General features: G+C 60.6%; 3 protein-coding genes across 6 annotated transcripts in view; 1 reads left to right on the forward strand and 2 right to left on the reverse strand.

Annotated features, from left to right (window-relative positions):
* Positions 1–1,639: 1,639 nt before the first annotated feature.
* On the reverse strand, positions 1,640–10,128 carry RNF166 (ring finger protein 166). The gene is made up of 6 exons (XM_072819571.1): positions 9,918–10,128; positions 4,957–5,113; positions 3,995–4,107; positions 3,572–3,686; positions 3,375–3,482; positions 1,640–2,726 (listed from the first exon to the last, which is right to left on the reverse strand). The coding sequence occupies exons 1-6, from the start codon at positions 10,070–10,072 to the stop codon at positions 2,661–2,663; spliced, it is 714 nt and encodes a 237-aa protein (XP_072675672.1). The 5' UTR covers positions 10,073–10,128; the 3' UTR covers positions 1,640–2,660.
* A 107-nt stretch (positions 10,129–10,235) lies between these two features.
* CTU2 (cytosolic thiouridylase subunit 2) lies at positions 10,236–17,125 on the forward strand. Its single transcript, XM_072819570.1, has 15 exons — positions 10,236–10,394; positions 10,847–10,921; positions 12,638–12,716; positions 12,841–12,900; positions 14,022–14,082; positions 14,561–14,670; positions 14,831–15,111; positions 15,188–15,323; positions 15,497–15,628; positions 16,020–16,111; positions 16,220–16,314; positions 16,399–16,552; positions 16,662–16,722; positions 16,820–16,878; positions 16,973–17,125. Exons 1-15 carry the CDS (start codon positions 10,330–10,332, stop codon positions 17,040–17,042), a joined length of 1,530 nt encoding a protein of 509 aa, XP_072675671.1. The 5' UTR covers positions 10,236–10,329; the 3' UTR covers positions 17,043–17,125.
* PIEZO1 (piezo type mechanosensitive ion channel component 1 (Er blood group)) overlaps positions 17,094–23,893 on the reverse strand; it is a 56,212-nt gene continuing 49,412 nt past the window's right edge. For 2 of the 4 annotated variants that reach the window (XM_072819568.1, XM_072819566.1), the window contains 18 exons: positions 23,681–23,853; positions 23,488–23,594; positions 23,154–23,348; positions 22,765–23,023; positions 22,508–22,696; positions 22,033–22,333; positions 21,665–21,761; positions 21,428–21,575; positions 21,140–21,354; positions 20,886–21,044; positions 20,658–20,805; positions 18,773–18,961; positions 18,526–18,618; positions 18,273–18,445; positions 18,077–18,199; positions 17,924–18,003; positions 17,653–17,842; positions 17,094–17,575 (listed from right to left, as the gene is read on the reverse strand). In XM_072819568.1, coding sequence (XP_072675669.1) covers positions 17,326–17,575; positions 17,653–17,842; positions 17,924–18,003; positions 18,077–18,199; positions 18,273–18,445; positions 18,526–18,618; positions 18,773–18,961; positions 20,658–20,805; positions 20,886–21,044; positions 21,140–21,354; positions 21,428–21,575; positions 21,665–21,761; positions 22,033–22,333; positions 22,508–22,696; positions 22,765–23,023; positions 23,154–23,348; positions 23,488–23,594; positions 23,681–23,853 — 3,089 coding nt within the window. In that variant the 3' untranslated portion in view covers positions 17,094–17,325. The remainder of the gene's footprint in view (positions 17,576–17,652; positions 17,843–17,923; positions 18,004–18,076; positions 18,200–18,272; positions 18,446–18,525; positions 18,619–18,772; positions 18,962–20,657; positions 20,806–20,885; positions 21,045–21,139; positions 21,355–21,427; positions 21,576–21,664; positions 21,762–22,032; positions 22,334–22,507; positions 22,697–22,764; positions 23,024–23,153; positions 23,349–23,487; positions 23,595–23,680; positions 23,854–23,893) is intronic. The other 2 variants (XM_072819569.1, XM_072819567.1) reach the window with 2 other exon arrangements.

Here is a 23,893-nt window from a genome sequence, read left to right on the forward strand (position 1 = left end):
GAGTGGAACCATCATCCTGCCCAGAAGAAAGGCGGCTGCCCAGCTCCTCCCATCTCGGCCCCCGCTGAAGACAGCCTATTGGTGCCCTGCTGCCGAACAGCACCCGGAGCTCAGACCATCGGCTCCTGCGAGACACAAGAGCAAGAAGTGCAACCAGTTCTCAGGGACCTGGGGCTGGCAGGTCCTCTGCAATCTGCACGTCCTGCTTTCCTGCAGGTTTCCTTCCAGGGCCCTTCCTGGTTGTAGGGCCCCCAGATCCAGAGATGCTTTCTAGGCCGCAGGGTGCATGTGGACTCCCCACCCACGCTGTGGTGCACTCTGAGCAGGGGCACCCCAGAGCATAGGGCTGTCTGGCCTTGTGGCAGTGGGGAAGATGAGATAAGCACACCATCAGCCCTTGTGTGTATCAGGCTGGGAGGGAACCCTGACTTCCAGGAAGTCCCGGCCTAAAGCACATGGGTATGTGTGGGGATGTGTGTGCACGTGCACATGAGTATGAATGTAGGTGCACACATGCACATGGCAGGAAACCCTGGAGGCAGCCACACTGATGTAGAGTGGCCTGGCGGGAGGGGCCTCCTCATTCTCATTGGACACACGGGATTCACATGAAGACCCATGGAGGCTGCTAGTGCTGTGGCTTTCAGCTGGAGTGTCCCCACCCCGACACCGTGGGATTCAGAGATCCAGCTCACCTACGTACCACGTGCCATGTCAGGGTCCACTGATGCCCTCCCCTGGGGAGACTGTCCTGGGCACCGAGTCACTGGGCCGGGGGTGTGTTCTGTGTGGCCCCATCGGCCTGGGCCTAGGTGGTAGGGATGAGAGGCCACGTGTGGACACTATCCTGTGGCTCTTGCCCCGTGGCTATGCGAGGGGCCAGAGCTCCACAGTATCCTCACCACACCTGTTCCCTGGAACTGGTGTCCTCAACCAGATGGGGCTGGATGCTCCTACTGAAGGACCTTTCTGAGGGGTGGCCAGCCGTCACCACCCTTCTAAGGGGCTGCTGGTGGGGACTTGTTTGCCTGGCCCTGCTGTGGCCTCAAGCTCTGGAGACCCACCTGCTTAGAGGAAGCACACAGCACACAGCCCTGCCTGGGGAAGCAGCTCTGGTGGCCCAGAGCACCATGTCTGCATCGACATCCCACATTTAAGCGACTCCTTCTGCCCTCTAGCCCTCGAGTGAGGCTGGGTGCCAAAGGCACATGCTGGGACAGTGGGAGGATGCCCAAGGAAGCTGCAGTGTGGCAAGAGCTAGCCGCGGGGCTTCGCCCTGGGGTCACCCACACTCCCTGCAGGCCACCATGGCCACATCTGGGCCCCAGAACAAGCCTGAGTCCAGCCTGCTAGCTTCCGGGGGACCCCATCTCATGATGAGGAGGGGATGAAAACCACACCACCTGGCAAACCTTTGCCAAGATTTGTCACCAGGGATCAGATGTGGTTTGCGAGAGGATGTGTTCTTGGGGAGCCTCGGGCTAAGGAAAGCCTACGGAGGCGGGCAGCACCATCCCCCACCATGTGGCCGAGCCAAGCTGCCTGCAGACAGAAAAACACCTGCAGGAGGTCATGGCTGTGCCTCACTCCCCACTGCTGTTCACCCTTCCAGATGAACCTAGCGGTCACGGCTGCTATAGACGCTTCGAAATGTTTTATTGGAATTTTTTTTTAAAAGAGCAATTAATTTATGCCGTGAACTGAAAGAGTAAGACGGCGTCTTTCAGCCTCACCCATCCCCCCGCAGGGTGGCCTACCGACACGGTTCGTGGTCCGCAGGGAACGGACAGCAGGGCTGGGGCTGGGACCCTGGCGGGAGGAGGCCTGCGCTTCTGGGGGGGCCGTGGAGCAGAGGAGCAGCCGCTGCACGCGGCCAAGGGCCCTGGGGGTTTTTCCTGGCGGTGAGGAAGGGGAACCTGACAAAGCAGCCCCAGGGGACTCAGCAGAGCAGTGGTCCCAAGCAAAGCCCCGGGGTGTGCTCTGGCTCTGGCGTCTGCACCTCTCTTTCCCTCTCCCATGCTGACCCCACGACTGTTTTTGTTTTTTTTTAAAAAATATAATTTTGTAAATGTTCCATAAAAATACTATTGTTCCTAGTCAAACACGGGTATTGCAATGTGAAGAGTAACTGCTCGGTCTTTGCTCTATAAAATGTGAAAAGATCATCACACTGGATAATATAGAAAAATGCCAGAATTTCTAGGTATCACAAAAGCCAGTACCGAGTGCGCAACGTGGAAGCGCTGCCAGATACCGGCCAGGACTCCCCTCGCACTTCCTGCTTGGCAGCCAGGCCTGCGGGACGTGGCGGGGCGGCACGGGTCTCTCTGCAGACATGGAGGACAGCATGGCTTTGAGACAGACAGACAGATGGCCGACTGCTCTCAGGCCCCCTGAGCCGGCCCCACGAGGGCAGCCCACTCAGCCCAAAGCACCGAGGGAACCAGCAACGCTCGGCCAGGAGCACTGATGGCCACCCTCCAACGAGGCCCCTGGCAGGCTTGGGGACAGGCTGTCCTGCAATGACAGAGGCTCCACTTGTCCCACAGGTGGGTTCCCACGCAAGCGCTGGGCATCAGAGGGCCTGCATGGCCGTGTCCCTCAGGGTGGCTCCGTCCCCTGAGGTGGGAGGGCTCAGGTCCAAGGGCTGGGCGGTGCCTTCAGTTCTCAGAGAGAGACAGGGCTAGGGCAGCCTGGAAAGCAGCCTCCTCATCGATGCTGTAGTCCTGGAAGATAGGCAGTGAAGATGAGGGGATGTACTGGCTGCCTCCCAGGGCCCCCAGATGGAACAGCACATTCAGTGCCATGGGGTCGCTGCCTTGACAGCCCTAGGGGACAGGCTGCCCACACATGTGATCCACATCTGGCTTGTCCATGTTCTTCACCTCCCCAAGGGCACCACGGGGCTCCCGCGCAGCATGCTACATTGCAGACACCTGCCTGGGGACTGAGCACCCAGTGGGCCGATGGGAGGAGTGAACTCCTTCACCTTGGACTACGTGCACCGGAGTTGAGATGAACTGAGAAGACAGGTATGTCCACGGCCCCTGGTAATGAGGACCGGGGCGATGGGGCCAGGTGTGGGAGGGTCTGTAGGCTGGGGGGTGGGGCATGGTTTCTGGGCCACGGCATGCAGAAGGAGACAGGGCCCCTGCAGCTCCTCTCCAAGCCCCAGGTAGGAAGCTGTTGCCTCTGCAGGCCCGCTCTGTCTCCAGACCACTGTGGGCCCAGTACAGCGGTGACCAAGCAGAGCAAAGGGGGGCCCTAGTGGGACTGCTCTGCGTAGCCCTAATGCCCCTGGGTCCTTGGGCAGCCGGGCAGAGTGGGCACGGCCAGAGTGTGTGTTGGCGGGGCGGCCAGGGTGGGACACCCACCACGAAAGTGTCGTAGGAGAACTTGTGCCGGTGCAGGAGGTGCTGCAGGAAGTTGGCGCTCTTATAGCTGGGGTCCCCCCAGGGCATCGCGGAGCAGATGGGGCACACCTGAAAGAGAAGGCGCAGCTGAAGCAGCGCTGGGGTTGGGGCCCGCCAGTGTTCCCATCCCCTGGCCCCTGACCCTAGTGGCCACTCACCACGCGGTTGGGGTCACTGCGATGGTTGTCCACGCAGTGCTTCAGCAGCTCCTGCTGGTCCAGGTTACGGGCGCCACAGTAGGGGCAGGTGAAGGTGGACCTGTTGGGGACGGCGCTGGGGCGGTGGTGGGAGATGAGTGGGGACCGCCTGCCTGTGGTATGGCCCACCCTGGCCTCCCCGCCCACTCTGGCTCCCCCCTAGACTCTGTGGCCCATCCCTTCCTCCCACCTGGCTGGGCCCTGGCCTTTCTGAGGATGCCTGCCCACCCTGTTGGGCCCTCCCTGGGGTCCCCTTCCTGCAAGGCAGTGAGGCTCTCTGCTGAGGAGACACAACAGCCTCTTTCACCTCCTCTAGGACAGCAACATGGGCCAGGAGCTGCCCCTCCAAGGGACAAGGGCCCCGAGCACTCATAGCCAGCCTACCTGGGGATGGGCTGGGACGTGGGAACCACAGGGACAAACTTGGGACAGTTGGCCATTTGCTCCTGGACTTTCATGCAGGAGGAGACGTGCACCCTCATCTTGGCCAGCGTCACCTAGGAAGAGGCGGGGGAGGCTCAGAGGATTTGGGGACCAGCAACGGGGCCAGGACCCCAAAGGTCATGGCCCAGCAGTGCTATGTAAGCAGATGGGGACTTCACTCAGGGGCCTAGTGACCCTGGAGAGAGGTGGGGCTGGGTATGGTCCCCAGGTGTCCAGGGTAATGGGAGAAGGGCCTCCTGAGGGCAGCCTGGCTCCCAGCTCTGCTCATGCCTGCCCCACTGGCCTGTGAGTGTGGATAAGCCCAAACATATTGTGGCAGAGCAGGGCCACTGTGTGTGGGAGGCCAAGGAGGGGCCTGGCTTGCTCCCTCCTGGGAGAAAGCCTGCCTGCCAAGGAAGGAAGCCAAGTGCCTCACTGCAGAACATGGGGTTGCCCCAGTCTGTCCAGACCCTGACCTTCAGGACAGAGCAACTAGGGGTCACCTCGTATCGTGATGTCTGTATTAAGCTGAGAGACAGTAGTCAGAAGGCAAAGTCAAGAACAGCTCCTGGGGCTGGGCCAGGGTGAGGGGTGCAGAGACAGGCCAGGATAGGTGCAGAGACAGGCCAGGATGGGTGGTGGTGGTCAGCACCAGAGAGGTCCCACCCATTCTGCCTGGGGCCCTACCCACTGTTGGCAGGGCTAAGGGTGCTGTGGGGAGGATGGGGGAAGGCGCCCTGATGTGAGTGGTGCTGTGGGGGAGGGGCAGAGCACAGGCCCCTCTCTGCCAGACAAGACAGCAGGACAGTGGGATAGGACAACAGGACAATGGGACAGGAGAGTAAGACAGCGGGACAGGACAGTGGGAAAAGGCCCCCAGCTGCAGTCTCCCTGGCTCCAGGAGGGCCTATGGGGTGGGGTACCTTCTTGTTGCAGCCCCTACAGGGCGCCTTGTATGACGAAAGCTGCTTCTCCACATGAGCGGCCTTGTCCACCTTCTTGGGGTCGAAAGGCAGGCGGCAGAGCGGGCAAAGGGGGGACGGCACCTGTAGGCACGGCTGGAGGCACTCCCCGCAGAACCTGCAGGGACAGGGATACGGGTCTGAGGGCCGCTGGCTGCTTTGAGCCTCGCAGGGCAGCTCCCCTCTGCTGGCCATGGCACCTTTCTGGAGACCGTCATTTCTGTTCTTAAATCCCACTGACTGGACAGCCGCCCCCTGGCTAAAAGATGATCCCGGTGCCCTCCCAGATGAGGGTTTCTGGGGCTTGCTGCCATATCCAGGACGCCGGGGGAGTGGTGGCCATGGCTGTCCAGGTCCTGTTCTGGCCCTGCGGCTCCAGGCCCAACAAAAGCTCCAGCCATGGTGGGCAACCTGAGACAGCCTACCCGTCTCACAGCCATGTGGTGATGCCACCACCTCAGGTGCTCTGGGGACACAAGGGCAGCCCAGGGGGCTCTGGAGAATAAGATCAATAACAGTGTTGGGAGAGAAAAGCACAGGGTTCAAGGAGCCCAAGGCTGTCCAGGTGCAGTGTCACCAGCCTTGTGACCATGCCGGAGCCAAAGCGTGGTGACAGAAGGGGCCTTACTTGGGCTCTTGACTGCTTAGCAGTGACACTAATGGCCCCAGGCACACACTCAGGCACCTGAGGCTCCCTGCAGCCTTGAGCTCTTGGTGCTGTCCCTGGAGATGCCACATCATGACGACAGCCAGCGGATACGGATACGCTTGGGCCCCAGCAGTGAGCCCTCCTCCCCGCAAGCCCCCCAGTGCCGCAGAGGCACGAGCGGCATTCAGGCAGGAGGACAGCCAGTCCACGGGGATGCCAGGCTGGAGAGCACCCAATGGGCAGCAAAAAGGAGCTTGGTCCCAGGACCCCCCTGGCCCAGCTTCTTAGGAAGTAGATGATTAACTATGATCCTGATCTGGAATGTGCAGAAGCCGGAACGGAGTCCCAGAGCCCCAGACGAGAGAGCACGCAGTCCACACCCAAGACAAACTGAGCCCCTTCCGAGACTGCATGTGATCAGGGTGCTGCAACTGTATAATCATCTGCATGCACCAAGCAGGTGGGGCTGTGGGGGCCACGGCATGTGAGGGTGTTCCCACACATACGGCCGCTCAGCAAGCTAAGTGGCTGGCATTCTCTCTGCCACCAGGCAAGCTCTCTCAGAGCTTCACCTCCTTCCCGGGAGAAAGCAGCTGGAGGTGATCCAGAGTCCCTCCTGCTGCCCAAGCCTGGGCCCTCCTCCTCCATGTTGGCTTCCGGTAAAGCCCCACCTGGCTCGTCACCATGTGCACGAACATTTGCACAGGAGATGGCCTGGCTTGGCCTGAGGCCCATCAGTGGATGTAGCTTTCCCAGCAGCTTCTTTCCCCCAGGGCAAGGAGCATGGCCCGCCTGTCACTTACCTCACCTGGTGAGAACTCACCGGGCACCCTGGCACATGTGTAAAGGAGGCACCCGCATACCCACCCCACAGCACTCTGGCAAGTGTTCCAGGGCTGCCTCTCTTGCCATTGCAAGGGTCTGATTAGCCTAACGGCTGATGGAGGCCTCTCACTTCGCCTGTCACTGAAGGAGAGCTCTGCGACTGTCACAGTGGGTGCTCATGGCAGTGCCACCACAAGAGCCACGGGGTGGAAACAAGCCACGTTGCCTATGGCTAATGGACACACAGAAGTGGCCTATCCCCGGGGTTGAGTGAGCCACTGATGGATGCTGCCACGAGGGTGAGTCTTGGGAACGCCATGCTCAGGACCTGTGTTGTGTGACTCCGCGGACATGGAAATCCAGACAGACCCATCGACGGACAGAAGGTGCATCAGTGGCTGCTGGGGTGGGGACTACGGGGTTTGCCTACCCACAGAGATGGTGGCTCAACACTGGAGACTCCAGGAACCACTGACATGTGTATTTCCAACGAGGGAATTATATTTCAACAAAGCTGTAAAACACACATGCAGAAGGAGAGGCCACAGGAGCACTCAGGGGATCAGTCCTCGGCACCTCGTCAGCAGAAGGCAGGGTCCAGGGCAGGCCCGAGGACCACATCTCTGACAACAGGTAGGGGTGAAGGGCACCCCTCTGCCAGCAGAAGGAACCCTGCCTGAACCCGGATTCGCCTGCCCACCCCCCAGCTCTGTGGACCTCTGGAAGCACCATCAGCTGGCAGCCTGGTCTCCACACGGTGACGTGATGCTCTGAGCAGCGCTTGCCTCTTCCAAGGAGGTTCTGCTGACGTGGGCCCAAGCTGGGGCCGAATACCTCCCCCACTGACAGAGCCAGCAGAGGGGTCTGCTCCTCTACACCAGGCCCACAGTCACAGGTGAAGCCGCTGGACAGCCACCACACAGGCTGTAGTGGCACCAGCACCGTGTCTCAGTCCTGCGCTGGCCTCTTGCACACAGCGGTGTGCCTGATGGGCTGCTGGTGCGGGGCCTCAGGGACCCAGAGTTGTCCTGCGTGGCAGCGCCCAACATCCACTGCCTTTCCAGGATGATCTGAACAGCTCACATCCTGGTCCACCCACATACAGATCTAGGTGACCTGCCCATGGGCTCAGGCCTTCCTGTGCCGAACAGAGGCCCGAGCTCCTAGTCGGCTGAGCAGGGACTAACAGAATTCCTGGGGCCTCAGAGAGGCGCACTCCTTGGTCTGGGTGCAGATGGGCAGAGGGCTGTCAAGGTTCGGTGGTCCCCAGGGTCTCCAGGGTCACTGCTGCAGGAGTGCTGCGTGGGGTGGGGAGTGGCAAAGAGGCCAGTGCCGCCTGACTGCCTGAGCGCACACCCTGGCTTTGCCGCGACACTTGGGAATTTGGCCTCTTGTACAACCGAAACGACAAAAGCACCTACCTCACGAGGCTATATGTGCAGAGTATGCGGAAACCATCTGTCCTCATTGCTCCCCACATTCACCCCTAAGTGTGAGCATGCCTGTTGTTCTGTGATCTCTGCTCAGTTAACTGCATGTGGGGATGCTGACATGGAAGGACCAATGGGACAGCCCTCATGAGAGAGGACAAAAGGAGAGCAGAGCCCAGAGGGAGCCCAAGGCAGAGCCTGCCTCAAACACAGGCCCTCAGAGGAGGGCCCAGCAGAGGGTAATAACTTCTGGTTCAGAGGTGACTTACTGTGCAGGATGTCCCTGAGTATGAGGAATAACTGGCTCCCTTGGGGGCGCCTGGGGAGCTCTTCCACGAGCCCCATGGACGGCGTCCTCACCCAAAACCCCCCACGGTGACCTGTCCTCTTCTGTTTGATATTGCTCACACGTGGCTGCTCTCACTACCAGAAACTCTGTTTTCGAGGCCATGCGGGACATGTGGCTGGACCGCCACCAGGTAGGTGTGAGCCTGTAAGTCTTCTGTGCTGGTACAAAAGACAAGAAAACGAGGAAGAGGAAGAGACAGGGACAGAAGAGCCCAGAAAACAAGGCCGCCGAGGGAGCTAGAGGGGAAGTCTTCTAAGGAGGAAGCTGTGGAAGAGGTTTTCGAAGGACCAGTCTCAGAAACAGAAAAGACAGGAGATTCTGCCAAAAAAAACACGAGTGTGGGAAGGACTTAGAGGACATGATGCGTTCACAACAATTTGACGCAGCGCTGTGTCCTAAAGACATGTCTTGAGAAAACACAGATACACGCAAACCAGGAGACTGCAAATGCTGTGATCCAGGGTTGGGTGTCTGTGCCAAGGGGACACCACCCGAAAACCGAGAAAGACTCCCTAAAATGGGGCCCAGGATAAACCCCACAGTTCTCTCAGTGATGGATTGGAAATGCAGAACACACCTGAAAGCACCCACTACCATGTGCTTACAAGAAGGGAGTCCTGTTTGGAGGCTGCCCCAGACAAGGTGTCACACCCGCACGACAAAGTGAGGCACAGTGAGTGCCCTTTGTGATCACTTGGCAGTGCCGTCCTGGTGTCCGGATGCCTGTGCTGCCTAACCCAGCAGGGAGGACGAGGGAAGGGAAGGCTTTCCGGACGCTGACACCATCCCCAGGTGATGAGCAGCTCCCCTTTCTATCGGGAGTTTCCTAGGTCAGCTGCCCCTGTTTGCAAAATGTTCTAGGGGCAGCTCCCTGCTGGGTGCACCCCGCCCAACCCCTGGGAGTGGAAGCCCCACCTCATCAGGCCAGACCTTCCTGAGATCTCTTCCTGCCCTGCTGATTTCACCCAAGAGCTGTGTTACTCCGCCAGGAGAGAGTGGAAGGGGAGACACTAGGTTCTCGGCTCCCTTCCAACCAGGCTGGCAGCTCCCGGAAGACCCGAGTGCAGCTCTGGGCTGAGAGGAGAGCCACCTCCTTGGGTTTCTGTTGCTGAAACACCCGGGCAGGGCCCCACCGGAGGGCATGGTGCAGCTGACACCCCAGCAGGGTGCCTGGTGTCCGGTCCTCAGGGCCAGCCCGTCTCCTCTGGCTGCTCAATAATGGATGCGACCCAAGACCTTCATCAGAAAGGGCACCAGACTCCAAACAAGTCCCTCTCCTAACTTAGGGAACTCCTTGTCCCCTAAACGACAAGCAGACAGCGAGAGCGGGAGGCCGCTGACAGCAGGAGCCACGGGCATTGATTGACACGGCACCCCCCCCCCCCCCCCCCCCCCGCCCAGGCTCCAGGCTCCAGGCCGAGCCGAAGGCGACGCGCGCAGAGGTCGCCCGCTGCCCTCCGAACAGGAGGTGGCCGGTCGGCCGACCCCGAGGCCCCGGGACGCGTGCGGGGCTGGCTCGGGGCAGGCGGGCAGGAGGCCGGGCCGAGGCGGAGGGACGCGCCCCGCCCAGTCCTCCGCGCGCCCGGCCCGGGGCTGCACCGGCGGCCGCCGACCCACCCCCCCGCGGCGGCGTCCCGGCCCCGCGGCCTCCCCGCGCCGGCGCACTCACGTGTGGCCGCAGCTGCCGATGGCCACAGGCCGGTGGTACACCTCCAGGCAGATCGGGCAGCTGTACTGCGCCTCCAGGCCGCTGTCGCCGCCCGCCGGCCCGCCCGCCGGCTGCCGCTGCTGAGCCGAAGCCACCAGGCTGCGGAACATCGCCATCCCCGGGCCGGGCCTGCCTCCGCCGCCGCCGCCGCCCCTGTTCCGGCCCGGCCGGGCCAGGTCCGCGCGTCACGGCCGCGACGGCGCCGCACTGACGTCATCAGGGAGCGCCCCGCCCCCTCGCCAGGCCGCGGCGCCGCGCCGCTGACGTCATTAGCCTCCCGCCGTCTGGGCCCGGCGCCGGCTGCGTCTGGCTGACGTGATCCGGGCGCGCCTCCCCGCCGCCGCTGCGGACTACGCGGCGACCCAGCGCAGCCATGTGTCAGGTTGGCGAGGACTACGGGGACCCGGTGCCAGAGGGACCGCCGCCACCGCGGCCTGGGTGAGACCTGGGCGTCCGCACCCGCCCCTGCCCTTCCCGGCGCTCTGGGCCGGCGGCACAGCTCATCCCGGGGGCCCGGCCCGCGCTCCTCCGTCCGTCCCGGGCGCCGCGCTGCGGGAAGCCGGGAGACGGCCGAGGCCGGGGTCGCACACCCCAAGAACGGGCTGCCCTGGCGCCCCCGCCCGCCGCTCCCATCCACTCTCGGCGGGCCGTCCCTCCCGCCGCGCCAGCCGTGCGGAGCCTGCGCCGAGGTCCCCGGTGCTCGCTGAGCTGGTTTAGCGCACGAGCCCCCGCCCCTCCCGCCACCCTGGGGGTTTGGGTGAGACGGAGCCCAGCTGCCCGCAGGAGCCCCGGTCCACCAGGGCGGGGTGACAGTGTAGTGCCACCTCCCCGAAGCCCGCGGGGAGGGAGCGCTGCAACCTGTGTGTCCCCCGCCCCCCTTGTCTCCAAAGCCGCGAGCTCAGATGCGTGAAGTGCAAGGATGGCCTACCGGTTGTGGTGATCCGAGCCGGAGACGCCTTCTGCAGGTGAGGCCTGGCCGTGGGTGGGAGGCCGAGCCCTCTGGCGCAGCAGCCAGGATTGCCCTGTTTATGTGCCTTTGTCTCTTGTGTTCAGAAGCATTTACTTCTGACCTCGCTCAGTGATTCTGATGCGTGGGTTCCCCGTAATCCTCCTATGGTCCCCTGTGGGCCAAGCGGCAGGAGGGTATCTGATGGCACTTACGGAGAATATTGGCAGTGAGGGTGGGGTGAGGGACAGGCAGGACCAGCATTCGGCGCAGCTGGAACACATCTAGGGGCAGATTAGAGCATCCTGGGATCTGGGCCAGGTGCTCTGGTGATGTTCGCTTTTTTTTTTTTTTTTTACTTTTTTTTTTAAATTTATTTATGATAGTCACACAGAGAGAGAGAGAGAAAGAGAGAGGCAGAGACACAGGCAGAGGGAGAAGCAGGCTCCATGCACCGGGAGCGCGACGTGGGACTCGATCCCGGGTCCCCAGGATCGCGCCCTGGGCCAAAGGCAGGCGCCAAACCTCTGCGCCACCCAGGGATCTTTTTTTTTTTTTTTTTTTTTTTTAATTAATTCATTCAAGACACAGAGGCAGAGGCAGAGGGAGAAGCAGAGTCCATGCAGGGAGCCCAATGTGGGACTCGATCCTGGGACTCCAGGATCACGCCCTGGGCCGAAGGCAGATGCTCAACGGCTGAGCCACCCATCCAGGCATCCCTAAGACTTTTTGTATTTAATTGAGAGAGCAAGCAGGGGTTGGAGCAGAGGGGAAGGGGGAAAGACTCTGAAGGAGATTCCTCACTGAGTGCAGAGGCCATTGCAGGGCCCTGTCCCACAACCCTGAGATCATGCCCTGAGCCAAAACCAAGAGTCAGACACGGAACTGACTGAGCTCCCCAGGCACCCCTGGTGTGTTTTAGTAGGGAAAAGATAGTAGACTTAGGGGCATAGCCCCAGGTGTGGGGCAGCTCTCAGGGCACATTCTTCTCTTGGTTCAGGGAGCTTTTAAATTAAGTGCCTGGGCCTCACTCTGGCACATTCTGTCTGGTCTGTTTGGCCGGAGTAATTCTAAGCTGTGGCCAAGCCTGCGAACCAGATAGAAGGTTACCAGGAATGCAGATTCCTAGGGTCCGCCCTAGAAGTTCTGATTCTATGGGTTTGAGGAAGAAGCCAGGACTCTGCATTTGCATGAGCTTCTCAGGCATCTCTGGAGATGGTATCAGCTCAGTTGGCCAGTGTGGCGCTCTGGGACACAGGATACCCCCTGCTGCCTGTTCAGTGTTTCCCCCCTCACCCCAAGAGGTGGTACCTCTCCCTGTGGGAGTTTGGGAATGGGCCTTCAACTCTGCTCAGGGGAGGGTCAGGCTGGCCTTGCCCTGCACTTTCTTGTCCGTCCATTCTTCCCACTGCACCTTCCTGAGTGTTTGGAGGTACATCTGGGCTCTGGGCCCCTGGGGCATCAGTTCACACTGGTAAGGATTGCTGGGGACCAAGGTGGGGCTCCCTGTGCAGCATGGGGCTGGTCCTGGGGCGGACACAGTTGGCAGGAACCCCACAGCCCCGGTTTCCCTTGCCAGTTTCTGGGCAGAGCCTCTGTCAAGATGCTGCTTTTAAAGATGGAAGTTGGTAAAAAAAGGAAAATATAACCCAGCAGCGTGTCAGGCTTTGTCCCCATCAGGTGTGGAGGTGGCGGCCTGGGCTATGCGGCCACAGCTTATGGTTGTCTGTTGCAGGGACTGTTTCAGGGCCTTTTATGTCCACAAGTTCAGAGCCGTGCTTGGGAAGAATCGGTTGATCTTTCCGGGAGAGAAGGTAGTGTATGGGATGACTCTTCTGCAGAGTCCCCCCTGGGCCCTGGCTGTCAGCCCCTGCCTCCCTTCTCAGGGACGCTCATGTGGAGGATGCAGTCTCTCCAGTAACCTTCCTTCTCTCTTAGGTGCTCCTGGCGTGGTCTGGGGGGCCTTCATCAAGCTCCATGGTCTGGCAGGTCCTTGAGGTACATCTCCACAGCATCTGGGGCCCTGGCTACCACCCAGCTAAGCTCCAGGGTTGGGGGCCCAGCACTGAAGGGCTCTTGCCTGCAGCTAGCGAGAGCAGCCCACCCCTAGCCAGGATGCCTGGAGGGTTCTCAGATGTGTATACAAGAGATACACAAAACAGAAGCTGTGTCTGCACTACTCAGCTGTGCCCGGTTTAGTAGTGTTCGCTGACTGTGTAGAATCATAGTCCCTGGGAAGGTGTGGCAGCACGGTGGAACCTTGCTTGAGATGTTGCTGAGTTCACGGGCCTCCCCCCTGGTCCTGGGTCCAGGACAAGACTGGACCGTGAAATACAAGCAGGTGCCTTGGGGAACCCAAAAGGAGCCTGCCTGGCTGGAGTTGGGCAGCTTCTCTGAAGTTTAAGGGGAGACCCAAAAGAGCAGTGGGCTTGGCAGGTGAAGTGAAGTCAGGTGGGGAGGGGGAGGGAACAGGGTGCTCAACGGAGAGCTGTGCTCCAGGCAGTGGGCAGCCCACTCAAAGACGGCTAGGGCTTCTCCTGAGGGCCCTGGCTGCCTCGGAGGCCTTGACCCAGGGCCGGGACATACACAGACCCTCTGCACTTACAGTGAGTGGCATGGATTTAAAAGGGTGGTCTGTACCAGGGGCTTTAGGGTGGTGCTTCTGTGGTTGCTCTCCTGCTCTCATTTTGTGGCCTCCTAAACCTAGCCTGGTGCACATGCCCACTCCCTTGGCCTTTTGTCTGGCACCTGGAGCCCCTCGTTCTTCTAGTGGCAGTGCCTTGATTATAGTCTGTTTTCCTCTTGCACCCTTAGGGGTCAGAGGTACTCAGGCAGGCCGCGCCTCTCAGGACATTGCTAGGAAAGGTGGGAGGACAAACTGCTGTGGAGCAGGTCTCACTGGGGCGGTGAGGATGCCCAGGCAGGCCACTTGGACCAAGTTAGGCTGTGTGGCCTCCCCATGGGCCTTGATCGGCACCCTGTTTGAATGGTCTGTCTGCACTAGGTGAGGGGTCACCACCCCTTCCTGGAGGACGTTAGTTCAGATGGAAAACAGTTTGTGCTGGGAAAGGCATTGGCTTCTGACTGTGGGGCTGAGGTCCTGGTCCTTTTCTCTCCAGGGCCTGAGTCGAGATTCTGCCAAAAGACTGCGTTTTGTGCCAGGGGTCGTGTACGTTGATGGTATGTGTAGCCATCCCTGGTCCATTCCCAGCTGCTCAGGACGAGCCCTACTGAGACAGCTGTGACCTTAAGGAGGCCCTGGTGGGGGCGTGTTTTGGAGACCTCTCATGGGACTGGCAGCAAAGACACCATTGTCTTGTTTTAGCCTTATATCAGAGTCAGGAGTGTTTGTGTAGCCTCCATGGATCAGGAGGCATGGGTGGAAAGGGTCAGGCGCCAGATGCTGGCCTGCTCCGCCCCTTGTTCCCTGAGATAGGCTCCCAGATGGGTCTTGGCCACTGTGGCCGTCATGCCTCTCCCTGCTCCTCCCCTGTGCCCTGCAGAGAACCCACTTCCCACTCTGCAAACGCTTCCCTCTAGCACAGGTTAGCGTCCTATAGTTTCCACAGAAAAGCTTGGTAGTGCCTCACACAGCATTGGCCTTGTCCCGTCTTCAGCTCTTCTGTAGCCATGACTCTTTTGTGCCTTAATTTTTCAGAGGGAGCAGCTTGTGGCCAGAGCTGGGAGAATAGAGCAAAAACCCTGGCTGAAGTAAAGCTGATCCTCCGGAGCTTTGGCTTCCCGTGGCACATTGTTGCCTTGGAAGAGGTGGGCGGGCCTGTCTCTGGGGGCGGGCCGCTGGGGCGTACTCTGAGGGGCCTGTGCCGATTTGCTGTGTCTTGCTGTGTTGGCCGTGGGCCTCCCCCTTGGCCTGTTTGCTCTCAGCACTAAGTGGGCCAGGCCTTATGCACTCTCCCTGCCCTGGAAGGTGTTCACCCTGCCGCCGTCTGTGCTGCGCTGCTCTGCCCAGGAGCCAGTGGGGACTGAGGGGACCTACAAGGTAGCTGTGGATAGTTTCCTCCAGCAGCAGCATACGGTAGGGGGCAGCCCCAGCCCCACACAGCAGGAGGAGCAGCTGAGCCAGCCCGGCACCCAGGACCCCCAGGACCTGGCTGGGCCACCCCCAGCTGCCCACATAGAAGCTCTCTCCCGACTGTTTGACTCTGTGAAGACATTGACAGCCAAAGAGGAGCTTCTGCAGACCCTGCGGTGAGCCCCTGTCCTCATGCCGGGGGCTTGGCCCTGCTTCATCTGGCCCCCTGAGACCCTGTGCCCTGCTCTACAGGGGCCACCTGCTCCTCCACGTGGCCCGGACCCACGGCTACTCCAAGGTGATGACAGGAGACAGCTGTACTCGCTTGGCCATCAAGCTCATGACCAGCTTGGCACTGGGGAGAGGGGCCTTCCTCGCCTGGGACACGGTACGTGGGTCCAAGATTTTCAGGGGCCCCTCCGGCCCCCATCACCTGAAGGTGGTGTCGTGAGTCCAGTCCCAGAGTCTCCCTTGTGGGAGCCTGTGACCCCCTCAGCTGCCAGGGAAGGAGGGGCTATGAGCTGTCTGCAGGGCGAGCTTTGGGATGTACCCCTACCGCAGGGCTTCTCTGACGAGCGGCATGGTGACGTGGTGGTGGTGCGGCCCATGCGTGAGCACACACTGAAGGAGGTCGCCTTCTACAACCGCCTCTTCGCAGTTCCCTCCATCTTCACACCGGCCATTGACACAAAGGTGAGTGAGTGGTAGCACCTGGGCAGGTGGCCCCCTTCTAGCATGGGGTCATGCCGGCACACCTCAGTGGCCCAAGCGGTGTCCACAGCAGCTTTGTGGCCTGAGCGCTGACAGCAGGGTGCCCTGCCTTTTGGGAGCATGCGTAGGGCGCTCCCCCTGCTACCATAGAAAGGTAGCCTGGTACCCTCAACGAAAAGGGGGCTCGCAGGGAGGTTGTCACAGCGGCTGTGGTCAGCGACGGGGACGGTTCAGAAGTGGCTGCTGTGGCTCCCTCTAGCCCTGACCCAGCACCTTTGGGGCTGATGGTGTGAAGCCTTGGCCTCCCCTCCTGATGGCTCCTTGGCCAGGCCTCGGAGTGCTGCCATTGCAGCCCTCATCTGACTATCTCTAGGCCCCTGAAAAGGCCAGCATCCACCGGTTGATGGAGGGCTTCCTGCTCCGGCTGCAGGCTCAGTTCCCCTCCACAGTCAGCACTGTGTACAGGTATATGCAAGTGTGGGAGGGGCTGGAGCGGTGTGCTGTGCCTGCCCCCTGCTGCGCGTGCTCTGGGGGGAATGAAGCTCCATCCTGACGGGTCTCCCACACCCACAGGACCAGTGAGAAGCTGGTCAAGGCTCCCAGGGATGGCTGTGCTGCTGGCCCCCGCTGCCTGCTCTGTATGTGCTCGCTGGATGTCGACACTGCTGGTCTGTGTGGACGGGGAGGGGCTATGACCAGTGGGAGCTGGGGGCGCAGCTGCAGGAGGACCCTCAGCCTATCTCTGCTTGCAGACAGTGCCACTGCTTTTGGGGCTCAGACCCAGGATTTCTCCCAGACACAGCCCCCCACCCCACTGGCTGAGGCTGGGGCAGCCCCCATGCCCTGCTGTTCTGCAGAAGTGGGCAGGGCCCAGAAGTGCTGCCAGAGTACCCTGCTGTGCAGAAGGTGAGTCCATTCCTATCCTGCTGCATAGCCAGCCCCCTGCTGCTGGCCAGGGTAGGTGGGACTCCCTAGGGCCCCAAGCAGGTGCTCAGGTACAGCTCTGCTCCCACAGGGAGGACTCCCAGGTCATCGAGCAGCTATGCTATGGCTGCCGTGTGAATATGAAGGATGTGGTGAGTCCTTTCCCCACCTGGGGTACTGACAGGGGAGGCCCACTCCCAGGGGCTTGGTGCCACGTGGCCCCTCGCCCATGGTGGTTCTCTGTTACAGCCATCTTTGGATTCTTTGCCACCTTACATCTTGGCTGAGGCCCAGTTCCGCAGCCAAAGGTATGAGCTAGCCCCCATGCTTGGGGAGTGCAGGTGGGTCCTGCTGGGCGTCTGCACGTGCAGGGCAGGTTCCCAGTGTGTGGCTTCCCCCCAGGCCCTCGCAGGATATCCAGGAGTATCTGGTTGAGAACAGTGACGAGGAGGTGCACACCACTGGGAGCTGAGCCTGGGGCCACCCCCAAGCAGGAGGGCAAGGATGGGCAAGCAGCATGTGATTGTATAAATAAAAACATTTTTAATTAGAAAATCCTACAGTACGCGTGGCGAAGGGAAGGCTGGCCCCCCTGACCCAGGGTGCCGGAAGGGACCGGGGTCCTGTGCCGGGCCAAGGAGGGGCCCCCGCTTCCTTCTGGCAGCAGCATCAGGGCCTGGTGGCCTGGGACGGGGTGTCTGCACCCAGCGCTGGGCTGGGCAACTCCTTCATGCACATGCGCAGGAGCCCGGCTCCTACTCCTTCTCACGGGTCCACTTGATCATCGTCTCAGGCGAGCGGTACAGGAAGATAAGCTTGGCATAAAGCTCCTCTTCCAGCTCCAGCTCCCGCGTCTCCCGCACCAGGAAGATGTCCTGGCAGAGCTTGAGGATGCGGTCCACACACGGCAGCTCCTCAAACATGATGGAGTGTGAGATCTCACTGAAGAAGCCACGTACAAACTTGCCGATAACCAGCACGATGGACACATAGAGCCCCATGATCCTGCCGGGCAGGGGCGGGGTGAGTCGGGGATGCTGCTGGAGCTGTGCCCCGCCTGCCCACAGCTGCAGCTCACTTACCCGTAGCCAGCCAGGAAGCCAAGGCTGGGTGGGCTGACCTTGTCACTGAAGATGACCATGGGCAGCAGGTTGCACTCGGCCTGGCAATCCTGCAGCTCGATGACCCACCACTCAAGGAAGCCAGCGGCCCCTGAGCCCACGCGCTCCCTCCGCAGCTGGATGCGCACACCTAGGTAGTCGGCCTCCTCGTCTGGGGCAGAGCCAGAGTTGGTGAGGCCACCACCCTCTCCCTGGGCTAAGGGCCACCGCCCCCCAACCCCAACACACTCACTGGGCTGCAGCTGCTTCACTGGGTTGGCTTCAGGCCCATTAGGGGCACGGATGTACTTGGGAAAGAGGTGGGGGATGACCCTGAAGGGACAAGGCCCACCGTTTAGGCCCAGCCTTCCTCTCAGCCCCTCCCTCCCCCGGGGCCCTAACTCACACAGACTGGTCCGAGGTGCCCTCAAGCAGGCTGGCCAGCTGCCGCCGCTCAGTGCTATTTGGGGCCCAGTCCAGGGTGTGCTTCTCATTGGTGTACTCCACGGTGCCGCCCTTGGCCAGGTCCCTATAGGCCAGGGCACAGCATGAGCCACTGAGGGCAATGTGCCACCCAGGTCCTGCCCAAGCCCAGGACGCACCTCTGGAAGTTCCAGGTGAAGCGCAGGGTGATGTCAGCTGTACCATTGTATAGCTCCCGCTTCATCTGGGCCCGGCTGGGTGGGCTGATGCGCCACAGTGCCCCTGAACTGCCCTCGATCTGTGCCGTGACGATGTCCTCGGGGCTGTACTGGCTGATGAACTGCATGGCCAACTGGACCCAGGATGGCACTTGAGCGAGGTGCACCTAAGTGCCCCCATTCCCCCAGCAGCTGCAGGGTGGGGCCCACTCACCGGGTTAGGGTCAAACTGTCTGGACAGCTCCTCATAGGCCTGCTGTGTGAATGGCACGATGGACGGCTGCTGGGCACTCATGGTAAAGAGGGGCTGTGGGGGATAGCAGGATGTATGACCATGATGGGACAAAGGACCTCTCAAACCCCTGGTGGCCAGTGCCTAGGTAGGACCCCAGGAAGGTGAGTGGGGTGGAGTCTGCAGCCAGCAGCCCCTCTTCCCCTGCTGGAGCAAACTGGTGACTCACCTCATAGCCACCCAGCTTAAGGGTGACAGTAACATCGATGGGCTGGTTGACGACACCAACCACAGAGCGTACCAGGGACATGAAAAGCAACGGGAACCAGATGATAGCCACGAGGAACAGGATGATGAGACCGCCCATGCCGTACTTGACAATCTTCTTCTTCTTCTGCCCCTTCGGCTGGGGATATTTCTGGGGGGTGGGACAGGGGTAAAGGGCTCAGTGCTGCCTGCTTCCCCTTGCCCTGTTGCTCCTGGGGCTCACCAGGGTCCCAGGAAGCCAAACCTCAGTGCATCAGAGTGCAGTGCAGAACTATGGCACTTGAGATGGCATGGAGTAGAACCCAGAAATAAACCCGCATGCTGAGTGGCACCAGAATAGTCTGTTCAACAACAGTGTAGAACAATGGGATGTCCACATGCCAAAAAAAAGCAGGACCCATATTATCTAAGACCTCAGTACAACTCTTAGGGCAAAGCTTCCTTATTGTGGATTTGACGAAAGATTCTCAGATCTAACTGGAAGGCATGAGCAACGAAAGAAAAAACCCTGTACGTTATAAAAAATGAGACTTCTATGCTTCAAAAGGTAGGATGCTCATAGTTAATTCTGACTTGGTTTCATTTCATGCCATGGTCTCAGGCTCGTGGGATTGAGCCTGTATCAGGCTCCATGCTCAGCAAGGAGTCTGCTACTCTCTCCCTCTACCCCTGCCCCCTGCTTGTGTTCTGTTTCTCTATTTTTTTTTTAAAGATTTTATTTATTCATGAGACACACACAGAGAGAGGGATGCAGAGACACAGGCAGAGGGAGAAGCAGGCTCCACGCAGGGAGCCCGACGTGGGACTCGATCCCAGGTCTCCAGGATCACGCCCTGGGCCGAAGGCAGGCGCCAAACCGCTGAGCCATCCAGGGATCCCCTATGTTTCTCTCTCTAAATAAATGTCTTAAAAAATAACAACAAATAGTCCAGAGAATTGGGAGAAGCTACCTGAAAATCCTATTTGGTAGGCATATAGAGTCCAGAATGCAGAAAGAATTCTTGACAACTCAACAATAAGAGGACAAGCAACCCAACGACAAAAGGAGCAAAGAAAAGGCCGACAAGCACAAGGAAAAGTGTCACCATCGTTCACCACTGGAGAAACCCCATGGAGTGACTACCACAGAGTCCCAAGCGCTGGTGGTAACTGGGGGGGGGGGGGGGGTTGGGGGGGGCAGTCGCTGGCGACAGCAGAGGCCAAACCAGGAGCTGCCCCCTGACCCTTCCACCCCGCTGTGGGTGTGCACAGCAGTGGGTGTTGGAATAAACAGGATGAACCAACCTGCCATCCCTTGCTATTTGGAATAGCTGGATAAACGAAAGGTGGGGACAATCACAGGAAGGAATGCTACTCAAGCCATGAAACCCCAAATTCTGACATAGACCACACAGACAAGCCTTGAAACTACAGACGCCAGACCTGGGCCACGTGATGTATGACTGAGTGTACAGTAACTGTCCAGAACAGGCAAAGCTGTGCAGAGTTGGTGGGGCTGCCGAAGGCAATGAAAGTGGTGGCAGCGGGGGTCTTTGAGGAGCATGAGCGTGCTGTAGACCTGCCTGGTGACAGCTGCCAGCTCTGTGACTCCAAGTCTCCGCAATGTACATATGGACTGGGGCGGGGGGTGGGGGGGGTCCCACTGAAGCCACTCCCACAGCAGAAAACTCAGCTGACATTCGGTACCCCCATGTCCCAGTCCTCATGCCCATGACCCAAGTGGCCAGGCCTCCTGGGCCTGCCCTGCCAGCTGCCTGTCCTCTCCCAAGCTGACCCACATACTCGGGACTGCCAGCACTGCATGGCTCTCATGTAGCCCATTTGCTCCACTCCCTGAGCCCAGGCACCTTCTCAGTCTCACGGCTGCACTTGATGATGAAGATGTTGGCGTAGATGTCCTCCACACACATCCAGCTGGACAGGGACAGCGTGGTGTCTGTCCATACCCAGTCCATCACGGCCCGCAGCTCCACCAGGAATGGTACAAGCCGGAACCTGCCCGAGGTGGAGCACCCGTCAGGAGGGCCTGGTAGAGGCAGCTTGGCTCCTTGAGCCCCATGTGAGCCCACACTCACCCCTGGAAGAGGAAGAGGTTCAGGTGATTGTACTTCTTGGTGAGGAAGTTGCCAAGGATACGGGTCGGATAGCCACAGCGGATCTGGTAGGCAGACAGGGAGAAGTAGATGCACTTCACGAAGTACCACAGCTGAGCCACCGCGTTCTGGTTGAACATCCTGTAGGGGACAGGAAGGTCGGGTCAGGGCACCCTGCCCAAGGCTGGAACCCCAAGGTCCCTGGGGACCCAGCCCCAGCGTGGCCAGAAACCCACCTCTCGGTGACAGCGGGCAGAATAAAGAACATCCAGAGGTGGATGGCCAGCACCAGGACAACCTGGAAGGCCAGCTTGCCCAGCACGGTCTTGCGGAGGTAGAGGGCACGGTCAATGACCATGGTGCTGAACTGGATGAGCAACATGACCAGGAAGGCCTCCGGCACCTGGTCGTCCGACAGCGAGGATGTGATGTCTGTGGCTGCCGAGTGTTTCTGTGCCGGGAGAGCAGGGGTCAGGGGGCAGTAGGAGATAGGCAGCGGGGTGGCCACCAGGCTCTGTGCTCACCCCAAAGGCCCAGAAGCCGAAGATGATGATGATGAAGTCGACCACATCAGCCAGAAACATGAGCGCGTAGACATCGGTGGCTGCACGGTACTTGGTGTGCAAGATGTCATCGAAGAAGCGCCGCAGGGGCCGGTACATGCTCTGGGCCCTGTGGGTGAGGGCAGGGTGCAGGGGGCTCAGGGCCTGCCACAGCTCCTCCCACTCGCCCTCGCCCAGGAGCAGCTGCCAGTCACTCACACGGCCAGGCAGAAGGTCTGCAGTCGGAGCCCCATGGCTGTCATTCTTTCCCGGGGGCGACTCCACTTCTCTCTGCGGGAGGCCACCACCACACCTTCTGCAGGGATTAGCTGCTGCTGACCAGAGCCCAGGGGGTGCTGGGCCAGTTCAGACTCCTGATTACCCCAAGACACCCCCAAGGGCTGGCATCGCCCCATTTCAGACCAGCAGGCTGAGCACGGCGACCTCCCTGGGTCACTGGCAGTGGGCCAGCTGGGGCCATGTCACCTGGACACACAGGGTATGCCTGGGAACACAGCTGGGGGCATCGGCTCTGCAGGGGACCCAGGGGGGCAAGAGGTGGCTATGGATGGACAGGGCTGTCATACCAGTGGCTGTGGGTTGTACAGGCTCTGTGGTCTCCCTCCGCCTCTTCCTGAAACGCAGGCTGATACGCTTTATGTCTCGGGGCTTGAGCTCCACAGGAGGCTCTGGGGGCCCATCCCCTGCTTCTGCCTGGATGTGGTCCTGGGTGAGGGCCCCGGCCACCACTGGCTCGCCCTGGGGCCCTGTGCCTTCCTCAGTCTGGGGTTCCAGTGGTGCCTGTTCCTCCTCGGTCCCTTTCTTCTCACTTCCACGGTCATGCTCCTTGGACAGCGGGTCCTCCTCATGATCCCAGAGACCATAGCACTGCAGAAGGAGGGAGGGAGCTGAAGAGGCTGGCATGGTACACCGGGCAGTGCTCAGGCCAGGCTCACCCTGGAACCCACGACCTCCAGCCTTGCCTCTTGGAGCCAGGCAGCCAGTGGGTGAGGTGTGAACTGGGAGTTTCCTGCCCGCTGGCTGCCGGCCCAGGGGACTCACCAGCAGCTGGGAGCGGTGGAAGAAGAGGGCCATGAGCTGCACCAGGTCATACTTTATGTAGCTGTCTGTCTTCTCCACACCCAGGATGCGCGGTGGGAAGTACGGCTTGTTCTCGTAGCGCCGGAGCACTGTGTGTGTGTTCCAGGGGAAGAAGCCAAACTGGAACAGGTACTTGGTGACCACAGACACCTGTGGGGGAAGAAACTCAGCATGGGGGGGGCCAGGCCCCGATCCCTCCCGCTCCAGCCGTGGCCTACCTCGGTGAAGATGATGGCCGTCATCCAGAAGCGCTTGCTGGGCCTGGGGATGGACAGCATGGCCCACAGGAAGACGAGCACAGGCAGCACCAGGGATGTGGCTGAGGCAGTGACCATGTGGTTGAGGATGATGATGAAGTAGCAGAGCAGTTCTGAGTGGGCAGCCACACACTGGTATGCGGCCTGCAGCAGCCTCAGTGCCCGGCCCTGCCCTGCTTCAAACAGCTCGGCCTCCTCCAGCTCCTGGATGCGGAGGTGCCTGCAGGGAGCCATGGCCAGGCCCCTTTCACCACCAGGCCTGACTCCAAGGTGGTGCCACCCCTTCCTGCTGGGGGTGGCCCTGAGGCTGGTGCCTGTGGCCCACCCACCACCTGGCCCTCACCCCTGACCTGCTGAGGAGCAGCTCACTGGCTGTGCGCATCCGGGTAGGAGTGCCAGCAGGAAGCTCCCGAGAGCCGTGTAGGGAAGCCCCAGGCTCAGTGGCCACCTCCTCGCTGCTGCTGCTGCGGGTGTGGTAGCCGGTGCTCAGGGGGCTGCCAGTGTCCTCTGTCGCAGTGCTCAGCGGCTCCTCAGCCCCCAGCCCACTAGGGGAGGCAAGGCTGGTCACAGAAGCAGCCTGTGCTCTGCTCTCCAGGCTCTTGGGCTGGAGGGGCGTCAAGATACCTGGCGGAGCAGGCCATGTACCTCCCGGCTGCCTCCTGAGCCCTGCCAGCTCACACCTACCTTGATGCTGTACTTGGTGCATCTCGGACCCCCAAGGGGACTGCGGGGGCCGCCTCGGCTTCACCAGTGTAGAGCTGGTCCAGCAAGCTCCGGTGCACCTCTCTGCCCTGAAGGGCACCAAGGGGGCTCAGGGCAGCAGGTTCCCAATTGGGGGGGGGTCCCTGGGGACACGGGGGGTGGGTTGCACACTCACCTCAACCAGCGCCTGTGTGTACAGGTAGCGCTCGGCGCGCAGCACGTCACTCATGGCGCGGTGGTGCCGTGTGAAGGTGTGCAGCCAGTCTGTCAGCCCATCTACCAGCGCTTGGCCCAGCACCCACAGAAACTGCACAGTGCTCAGCACTCGCTGCATCACGTGGCTGCGGCCTGCAGGGCAGGCAGGAGGTGGGATGCTGTAGAGGCTGCC

The sequence above is a fragment of the Canis lupus genome, chromosome 3 (assembly GCF_048164855.1).
Source record: "Canis lupus baileyi chromosome 3, mCanLup2.hap1, whole genome shotgun sequence".
Taxonomy (NCBI): domain Eukaryota; kingdom Metazoa; phylum Chordata; class Mammalia; order Carnivora; family Canidae; genus Canis; species Canis lupus.